This window comes from Musca domestica, unplaced genomic scaffold (assembly GCF_030504385.1).
Source record: "Musca domestica strain aabys unplaced genomic scaffold, Musca_domestica.polishedcontigs.V.1.1 16, whole genome shotgun sequence".
Classification (NCBI taxonomy): Eukaryota; Metazoa; Arthropoda; class Insecta; order Diptera; family Muscidae; genus Musca; species Musca domestica.
In genome coordinates, this window is record NW_026712219.1 from 14,343,277 (window position 1) to 14,354,485 (window position 11,209).

Genomic DNA, 11,209 nt, shown 5'->3' on the forward strand with positions numbered 1-11,209 from the left:
GCTACGTCGACATAGAATTGTATGCTTTGTGGGGTCTAAAATTTATATTTCGAGGTGTAACAAACGGAATGGCAAACTTAATATACCCTCCATACTGTGGAGACTGCGATGATGCGCGTAAACTACATTACGATGCTGAAGTACTCGATTTCGACTGCGATGATTTTGGCCCCAGATCAGCCCTGCTCAAAACCGTGTTCTAGAACATGAGCCGAAAAAAGCGATAATTTAAGAGAAAATTAAAATTCTGATTTTCTTTATATTTTACTATTTCATTTAATTGTGTTTTAATTTTTATTAAATCAAAAAAAAAAATTATAAACCAAATGGATAAAAACGATTTGTATAAATAATGACTTAACACTGATTTGTTCTTGATTTAAATGAGCAAAGAGAAATTTGACTGGAAAGAGATATTTTTTTCTTGAGCAGCGCTGCTCCAGATACTTTGTGCCTTTGTTGTTGTTAACTATTGAATGCACTTTCTATTCTTCGACGGCATTTTGAACAAATCTATTGGACAGGCGGCCGCATGAAACGCGCTTAGATAGTTTTATATAATTATTCCATTTTTATACCCTACAACACTATGTGTTGGGGGTATTATAAGTTTGATTGGGCCAGAATTTATGTAACACCTCGAAATATTGATTTCCCATATAGGAAAGTATATATGGATCTTCCTAGCTCGTTTTTATTTAAAGTTCATTATTTTTTGTTTGTTTCGGAATTTCATAATGTCGGAAAACACGTCATTAGATGGTCTTCGTCAGTTCGGTCTGCTCATAGGATTAATTTATGTAATACACTTTGTGATATGTGCAAATTTTACCACAATAAAACTGCAATATTATTTGGAAGACAAAGAGGCGACTGCAGCGGATGGCCTTCGCTTTGACAGTGACAAAGAAGGAAGTACGTGTAATTTCGGTATATTCGTTTTGGTATCTTTAATTGATAATCTTTATCGTTTTTTTTTTTTTTTTGCCTTTCTAAATTGCAGTTTCGATTTTGATAAATACGCTGACATTTGATATTTGCGGATTTCTGACGTCATCTTTATTAATATGGGGCATTTTAAAGGTAAATTTCTTTTTGTTTCAGATGTTCCGAGTTTTCAATGAATTCGGTAGAAAATGTGTCATCACAAAAACTATGAAAAATCAACAAGGCATTCAAGCTGTTTCTAACCAAGCACTTACACTCCAGCTCATGTGAATAGGTTTACAGTTGTTCACGAATATCTAACGTGAACGTCATTTATTGAATCCGATGCCATAGCCTAACCATATGGATTTTACATACTTTTATACCCTCCACCATACTATGAAGGGTATATTATCTTTGTCATTCCGTTTGTAACTCCTCGAAATACTCATGTCAGACCCAACAAAGTATACGTATTCTTGATCAGCGTAAAATTCTAAGTCGATTTAGCGATGTCCGTCTGTCTGTCTGTTGTAATCACTCTATCTTTCGAATGAATTGAGATAGATGGCTAAAATTTTGCACACATGTTTATTTTTTCAGTAGGCAGGTTAAGTTCGTAAATGGGCCATGTAGGTCCACGTTTTCATATAGCCCCCATATACCGGTACCTCCCGATATTCGCTATTTTGATGATTTTAGCGACATTATTTACGGGAATTGTTTCAAATTTGGTATTTGAAGTTCAAAATGGATACTACACCCTAAGACAGAAAATTGTCTGTGCAGGTCCACGTCTTCATATAGCCTCCATATAACGGTACCTCCCTATATTCGGTATTTTGATGATTTTAGCGACGTTATTCACCGGAATTGTTTCAAAATTGTTATTTAAAGTTCGTTATGGGAACTACAGTCTGTGACAGAAAATTGTCTGTGCGGGTCCAGGTCTTCGTATAAGCCCCATATATCAGTACCTCCCTATATTCGGTATTTTGACGAGTTTAGGTACAATACCCACCGAAATTGTTTGTGATGTGGTATTTGAAGTTCGTAATGGATGCTACAGCCTGTGACAGAAAATTGTCTATGCTGGTTCAGGTCTTTGCACAGCTCCAATTTAAAGGTACCTCCTTATATACGATATTTTGATGATTTTAGCTACATTATTCACCGTTTATTTCAAGTTTCCAATTTATTTTTTAAAAATTTCCAAATTCGTTGCAAATGGTTCGGTCCGGCCGAACTTACTGCTTTTTAACTTGTTTATTCACCAACCGATGCTAGAAGAAAATCACCAACCGATGCTAGAAGAAAACAAGTAAACAGGTGCGGCTCCGTATCTGACAAAAGAGAACAGCGCACAGAGGGGTGAAATCACAAAACACGGAGATTAATTGAAAAATGGAAAAAATGTTTTTAAACTATTATAGAACACTAAACTCTACTTTAGTACCGAAAAATTCAAAGTCATACGTTGTTTAGTTTTTTAATTAGGAAATATTTCACATTTTCTCAAGAAGAAGGAAAAAATCTGTCTTTGGCTTTTGTGAAGTGCAATAATTTAGTTTTTTTTTTATCAAAAGTTATTATTTTAAAATTGAAACATCGAATACAGGTAGTTATCAGTGTTTTAGAACAAAAAAAGTTTTAAATATAATGATGTAAAAATATTTTAAAAATTAATTCAAAATATTACCATATTTTCGCCATATCCGAAAAGAATGTGAAGTTTTCAAAAAAAATAATATCGAGAAGTTCTTAAAATTTTAATTTTGTATTTTTGTATGGAATGTCATCTTTCATAATCAACAAAAAAAAAAAAATCGCGCCCTTCTTTGCCGCTTTGGTTTAATTTAAAAAAAGGTGAAAATAGTCAACTGATTTTGCGGTGAATGTACTTTGATCTTGTTCTCTGTTTTATTTGTTTTTTTTTCTTCGGTTTTTATCCTGTTATTAACTGGAATTCTAAACTATAAAAAAACTATACATAAAATATTCCAGTCTCTTTAAAAACTCAGTGGTGAGGTTTCTTACCTCACCCTCAATTTTGACTGATGATCCAATTTAAGACAATAAGGGAGATGTAGGGGAGGATGATAAGGATGATTTTTTAAATGTCAGTCACATATATTTTTTTCTAAATATATTATAAGGTTTTAGTCTATTTCAGATAGGAAGGCCAATTATACCCTACAACACTATGTGTTGGGGGTATTATAAGTTTGATTGGGCCAGAATTTATGTAACACCTCGAAATATTGGTTTCCCACATAGGAAAGTATATATGGATCTTCCTAGCTCGCCGAGCTGAGTCGATCTAGCTATGTATGTCCGTCCGTCCGTCTGTTCGTCTGTCCGTCTGTCCATGTTAATTTGTAATCACTCTACAGGTCGCAATTATGGACCGATCTTCACGAAATTTAAAATGGAGATGGGGTTAAGGTCAGAATAGAAGCCTATTTCTTTTGGAGATGATCGTCAAATATTTAGAGGTTGAAATGGACCAAATACTGAAAAAATATCGGATTTTGCAGTAGCTATACAGGTCGCAATTATAGACCAATCGACGCGGAATTTCGTATGTAGCTAGAGTTTAGGGCGGGGAAGAAGCCTACCAATTTGGGTGGTCATCGGATAATATTTAGCGGGTAAAATAGACCATATTTTTTGTGTTGAAAAAATTCAACATTTTTCATTAAACCGCGAATATTTTAAATCCAGGCGAAATCACGAAGCCATGACAAGGTTACTTCTGACCTTTACTTTGATGTTAACATCCAACAAATCGGATATATAGCAAAATATGTGCGATATATATGTCTATCAAAGAAGATATGCTTGAAAGATCTCTTATATGTCGAGAACGGCTGAACTGATTTCGACATTTCTCATTAATTCAGAATGGCCTCTTGGCAGGATAGAAACAACGTCTAAAAATCGCATAAAAATATCTCTCTAAAGATGAAAATATTGATTTTGTAAAATTTTCTCATATTTTTTCAATTTTGTCATATTTTTGGCATATTTTCATTTTGATTTGAACATTTGGTAATATTTCTACAGCTAACAAAACTAAGTAGTTAGAATATCAGGATATCATATACAGATCGCATTTATGGCCCGATCCTTACGAAATTTTGCATGGAGATAAGATGAGGGTCAGAATAAAAGCCTATTCTTTTTGAAGATGATCGCCATATATTTAGGGGTTGAAATGGACCAAAAAACTGCAAAATTGTCAGCAGGTCGTTATTATAGCCCGATCCTCAGGCACATTTGAATGGCGGTTACCGGACATTGCAAAAGCCAAGCAGTTTTGGATGGCCATCCAAAAATATTCAATGTGTGAAGGAGTTTGGCAACTTTTGTAGACAAAATACGAAAATGTCCATTCCAGTGACTTTTTGGAGAATTCACAAATACAGGAAAGACGCACTTCTGACTATTTCGTTAAGGCTGATTTCGTTGAAGAATATAGTCAAATGTCTGTATCTCATATAGATGCGTTTCAGTCAAAAACCAATAATAAATGTTAATCTTTTGCCACTTCTGAGAGATTATAGGTCTTTGGGAAATATTGGTTCCAGATCTAGGAAGACCATTTAAGTGCAACATCTACCAATAAATTGGAAATGAGCAAATTAGTTTAAGTTGCTATTATTCGAAAATTAGAGAACGAAACCCGATGGTTTTCTTTTATTATTTGTCACAATATCTTGTGGAATTCTTTCGAGTATCTTGCCTATATAAACTGTATCGTTTATTATAGTGTTGTAGGGTATTCAACGGTCGGCCCCGCTCGACTGTAGCCTTTGCTTACTTGTTTAAAAGTAAGCTTGTATATTTTAAATTACAATAAGTAAAAACAAAAACATTTTTTTAATGTAAACAAAATTTTTATTCATTGTAATAGAATAGAGAATTTCAAGAAAATGTGAAGGGAGGGTAAAATTTACCACCACCTCAGGAGTTAAAGGTTAACTCAAATTTTGATTTATGTAGGAAATTTTTGTAATATTTCCATCCATCCATCCATTGGGAAACAAAATACCAAATAATAAGTTTGTAAAATACTCTGTGTGAAACCCTCAAAATACCTAAAATTGGGAAGTGCCGTTATATACGATCAATACTTAATAGTGGATTTATCTTCACAAAATTTAGCAGGGAAAGATTTTGTCCGCTCAGAACTCAAAATGTCAAGATACTCATGATTGCGTTTGAAATTGTGGCCGAAACCTTCAAAATACCAAAAATCAGGAAGTAACGAAACGTGGGCCGATATGTCTCATTTTTAATGCCAAGCATATTAGAGGTAATATGAATGTCTGAGCAAAATTTCAGAGCGATAGAATGCTTCCTTGAATTAATCTCCGTTTTTGGTCATCTCACCCCACTGTGCAGCGGGGGGAGAAACAGCGTTTATGGCATGGCTGGGTATCTTACCAAAAATACTTGTTATACGAGAACTGAACATTCCAATAATTCTGTCAGTTCGTAATAGATACTACGGCTTAGGACAGAAAATGGACCATGTAGGTCCACGTCTTCGTATAGCCCCCTTATAACGGTACCTCCCGCTATTCGGTATTTTGGATGATTTTAGCAACATTATTTACCGGAATTGTTTCAAATTTGGCGTTTGAAGTTCATAATAGATACTACAGCACAAAACAGAAAATGGGCCATGTATAGCCTTCTTCGTATAGCCCCCATATAACGTTACTCTTCCGATATTCGGTATTTTGATGATTTTAGAGACATTATTTACCGGAACTATTTCAAATTTTGTATTTGAAGTTCGTAATGAATACTACATCCTATAGCAGAAAATGGTTTGTGCAGGTCCCACGTCTTCGTATAGCCCCCATAGAACGGTACCTCCCGATATTCGGTATTTTGGATGATTTTAGCGACATTATTTACCGGAATTGTTTCAAATTTGGTATTTGAAGTTCGTAATGGATGCTACATCCCAGGACAGAAAATGAGCCATATAGGTCCACGTCCTCGTATAGCCCCCATATAACGGTATCTCCCGATATTCGGTATTTTGATTATTTTAGCTACATTGTTGCCGATTGTTTTTAAGTTTCGCATTTGTAATGGCTTATGACAAATGTTACCTATGCAGTTCCATGTCGTCGTATAGACCTAATATAAGAGCTACATTCTGCATTTTTAAGATTTTAACAAAATTTTTAACGGATTTTATTGTTGTTGAGAATTATCAAATTCGTTCCAAATGGTGGAGGGTATTCAAAGTTCGGCCCAGCCGAACTTACTGTATTTTTTTTTGGAGTCTATATGAAGACCTGGACCTGCAGAGGCAATTTTCTGTCGCAGGCTGTAGTACCCGTTACGAACTGCAAATACAAACAATTCCGTTGAATGTTGTACCTAAAATCGTATATAGCGAGATTAGGTTAGGTTATATAGCGAGGTTAGGTCAGGTTAAAGGATGCGCGGTTGTAAGAAAACAACCACTCCACTCGGAGACCTTTTTGTCCATTGTGTTCATCCTAATTAGGAAAATACAAGAGTAGAATAGAGAAAAGAAAAGAAATGAATAGCTAAGAGTAAAGAAATAAGAAATTGTATAGAGAATAGAGAAATTAGTGGGTTTGTGTTCACGGTGTGTTAACGCATCGTCTTCAGCCACTTTAGTCGTCTGGCTAACTGGAGAATGACGGCTGGCTCGGTGTCGGAGAGGGATGACAAATCCGGCAGAATTTGCCTACCCAGTAGCATTTGTCTCGCTCCTATAAGAGTTGGGCAGTGGCAGAGTAAGTATTTCCACCGTCTCAGTTTCTTCCTCGTCCTGACAAAGCCTGCAGTATTCAGTATCAGTTCAAATGGGCCATGTAGGCCCACGTCTTCGTATAGCCCCCATATAACGGCACCTCCCGATATGCGGTATTTTGAAAATTGGTATTTGAAGTTAGTAATGGATACTACAGCCTAAGACAGAAAATTGTAATTGTCGCTCCACGTCTGTGTAGAGCCCCCATATAACGGTACCTCCCGATATTCGGTATTTTGATGATTTTAGCTACATTTTTGCCGACTTTTTTTTTAAGTTTCGCTTTTGTAATGGCTTATGACAAATGTAACCTGTGCAGTTCCATGTCGTCGCATAGACATAATATATAAAAGCTATATTCGCCATTTTTAAGATTTTAACAGAATTTTTAACGGATTTTATTGTTTTTGAGAATTACCAAATTCGTTCCAAATGGTGGAGGGTATTCAAAATTCGGCCCAGTCGAACTTACAGCTTTTTTTCTTGTTTTTTTTTTTTCAATTTTATTGAATGGAGAAAAAAAAGTCGGAAATAGCATCAAATTTTAGAATAAGTTTAGATTTGTTCGAATTGGTCAGCTTTCGCACGAATTATGGCCTTCAAACCGCATATGAAACCGTCAACGCCCGAATGTTGCTCTGTGGTATTTTGGCCCATTCCCGGTGAAGCCCTTGCTTGAGGTAATCGACACTTTGTTATTTTTTAATGCCAACCTTACTTTCTAAAATACCCCGGACACAATGGTTCAACGGATTGGTATCCGGAGATTTTGTTGGCCATTTTGCGCTGGAAATGAAGCGAGAAACCTCATTTTGTAACCATTCTTGGGTGGCGCGTGCTGAGTGGAATGTCCAAGTTCTGCGGCCAAAATGTTTGCTTGCCCAACGCTTTATTACACCCTCCAGAATATTTTCGCCATAATATTCAGCATTTATTCTGATGCCACGGTCGACTAATATCGGCTGTTATGGCGGTCCACACCATGGCCGGTGCTTGAGTTCTGTTGGTCAACCGAGGGTGCACATTTTCAGCTGACCTCTTTGGCAAGTAAACACGATCATTTTGATTGCTTACAAACTGCTGGACAACGAATGTTTTCTCATCGGAGAACACCAAATGCGGCAGTTCACCACTTTCGGCCAAGCGAAGCAACTCTTTAGCTCTTTTAAGTCTATTTTCTATCTGTTGCGGTGTAAGTTCTTGCACTTTTTGAAATTTCCATGGCTTAACACCGATATCATTTTTTAATATTTGCCTGATGGTGCTGTTTTCTTCCGTCCATTTCCTTGACATCGTGCTACGCTACCAGTATCGCGGTAACGAGCTATGGTACGAGACAGATTTATTTACATTAAAATGGTGGGGTGCTCTAACGATAGCCACGTGTGGTTTTCCAGCCAAATATAAAGAAATCATACTTGAATTCCATTACGAATAACTTTTTTTCTGGAAAATTCTACCCGAAATGCTTTGGAACGTTTGTAAACAATATAATAGCTGTCAGTGGAATAATTTTAACAGCTGTTGGACGAGTGGCTTAGAAATGATAACAGTCTGAAGTTGGTTGCTGTCTTTTTCCTCTCGCCCTGTATTGCTAAAATCATACAAATACCGAATATGTATAGGGAATTACCGTTATTTTGGGACCTATATGAAGAAGTGGACCAGCATAAGAAATTTTTGACCATAGGCCAATATGTTACTCAAATACGGAACTTGCAAAAAATGCTGGTGAATAATGTCACAAAAATCATCGAAGTACCGAATTGTTGATCTATCTAACACACATCATTCAAAAGTTCCTCATATAAAGATAACTAAATTGTAGTACCATTTTCCGCCCACTATTCAAAAGATGTCTTTTCTGTCCATTGGCCAGATGTCTATATAAAATTTTTACTTCATATTCATATTTTCATATTTTTAATATTTGTTTTTTTATCTCTTCTTTTTCCTACTTTCACAGCAGAAGCATTTGTATTTCATACCCTGGCTGATTATGGCATTTTTCCTAATACTCCAGACCGGCATCGAACATCTGGCGAGTGTCTACCAATTCATGTGTCACATTGTGGAGCCGTTTAATTATCCCCAGATAAATGTTAATGTTGAAGCAATTAAAATTTTAATTTTTTCCACCACTTTGGGTAAGTTTTACCACAGGTGGGAAGCAAATCAAGTCTTTTATGAAATCCTTCATTTTTTTACAGTTGTCCAGATATTGTTTCACATAACAATACAAAAACTTTACAAGGAACTGGTGTTTGAACATCAGACACGTATATTTGAGACATCGAGTGCCACATATATATATTACTTGGGCTGTGAGGATGGATGAAGACAGCAACTACACGCCATTAGTATTATTATTATTATTATTTTTTTATAAAAAGAAAATACGCTATTGCCATTATATACACTTTATTTTATATTTTTTGCAAGAGAAGTTCTTTGTTGCCAAGCCTCACTAACATTTAGAAAATAATGTTTCAAACTCTTTGATACCCTCAGTCATAAGGCTACATATATATATATATATATATATATATATATATATATATATATATATATATATATATATATATATATATATATATATATATATATATATATATATATATATATATATATATATATATATATATATATATATATATATATATATATACGATACGTGCCTAGTCCAAATAAGGGTTTTAGACCCTCGCTCTCTTTGGTCCAAATCCGTTTCAAAACACTTGGAGTCGATCTAGCGATGTCCGTCCGTCTGTGTGTCTGTCTGCCTGGCTGGTGTGCACGATAACTCTCAAAGGGAATATCCGACTTTGTCCAAACTTGGTACATCGTAATATTTTGGTCAAACTTAGATCGTGTTCGGAAATGGGCAATATTGGTCCACTCCTTCTAGTATCTCCCCCACAAAAGGTAGAAATTTTCAAAAAATATCTTTTCTGTAGAGAAGGAGAAAAGATAATCCGATTTTGCTCCAATTTGGCAAATAATAATATTTGCGTCAGTGCTAAGTCAGGTGCGAAAATGGACAATATCGGTCCACTCCAATATTTCCAATATTTCCCCTTCAAAGGGTATACATTTTGAATAAATACAACTCTTATAAAATGTGATGTAAGAGTCCGTTTGTCTTCAAATTTCATACATCCCAAGGTCTGGTGTTAAGATGGTCCACTCATTCTGGTACCTCCCCCACAAATGGTCGAAATTTTCAAAAATATATATTTTCTGCACAAACAGGGAAACGATAACCCGATTTTGTTCGAACTTTGCAAATTCTAATATTTACATCCGTCAGGTGTGAAAATCGACAATATTGGTCCACTCCATCAAATAGCTCCCCCACAATGGGTCAAAATTTCGAATAATTACAACTCTTACAAAATGTGACGTAAGAGTCCGATTGTCTTCAAATTTCACACATCCCAATATTTTTATCAAACCAAGGTCTGGTATGAAAATGGAGTAAATCGTTCTACTCTTTCTGGTAACTTCCCCTCAAGGGGTCCACAATTTCGAACATCCGTGAAGCACTTAAAACACGAAATTAACATCTGTGGCCATTCAGACTTGATACCTCTCAATATTTCCATCAACACAGGATCTGTTATAACGATGGCAGAGATCGGACCATTCCTTTTGGCACCTCCCCCACAAAGGGTCTAAATTTAAAATAACGAAAACTATCATAAAATCCCAAATAAGCATCCGATTCTCTTCGTATTTCACATCCATCCTATAATTTCTACTACCTCAAGATCTGCTGTGAAGATGCGATGTATCGGTCCACACATCTGGTATCTCCCCCACAAAAGGGTCAACATTTTGAATATCCATGAAGCTCATAAAACGCGACTTGGTACATCTCAATATTTCCATCAACACAAGATATGTTATAACGATGGTAGAGATCGGGAGATTTGAATAATTAATCAAAACAGAAGTCAACATATTTTTAAAAAATCGAACATTTTCTGAGGGTATACATCTGTCGGCCAAACCGACTGATACTTTTTAATTTGTTATAAATACATTTTATTGAATCATGACAATATAAAGCACACCGAAACCACAACGTTCAGATAGAAGTTATCGAAACCGCACAAAAAAATTTTTAATTATAAATTATTTTATTTTTATTTTCTTTTATTATTTTATTATTTTTTTATTATTTTATTATTTTTATTAAATGTCAAATCTTGATTGACACACAGCTATTCAGAAGTTTATGAGTAGGAATTTTTTTTTAATACCCTCCACCATACATAGTATGGAGGGTATATTAAGTTCGTCATTCCGTTTGTAACTCATCGAAATAATCATTTTAGACCCAACAAAGTATATATATATTCTTGATCAGCGTAAAATTCAGTCCTGTGCGTCTGTTGTACTCACGCTACAGGCTAAACGAACTAAGATAGAAAGCTAAAATTTTGTCCAGATCTCTCTTTTTTTTTCTGCAGG

The 11,209-nt window shown here is 35.3% G+C and overlaps 1 protein-coding gene across 1 annotated transcript; it reads left to right on the forward strand.

Moving 5' to 3' along the window:
* Positions 1 to 521: 521 nt before the first annotated feature.
* LOC105262558 (uncharacterized) lies at positions 522 to 9,212 on the forward strand. The gene is made up of 4 exons (XM_011297970.3): positions 522 to 915; positions 1,004 to 1,083; positions 8,700 to 8,880; positions 8,944 to 9,212. Exons 1-4 carry the CDS (start codon positions 738 to 740, stop codon positions 9,069 to 9,071), a joined length of 567 nt encoding a protein of 188 aa, XP_011296272.1. The 5' UTR covers positions 522 to 737; the 3' UTR covers positions 9,072 to 9,212.
* Positions 9,213 to 11,209: the final 1,997 nt, after the last annotated feature.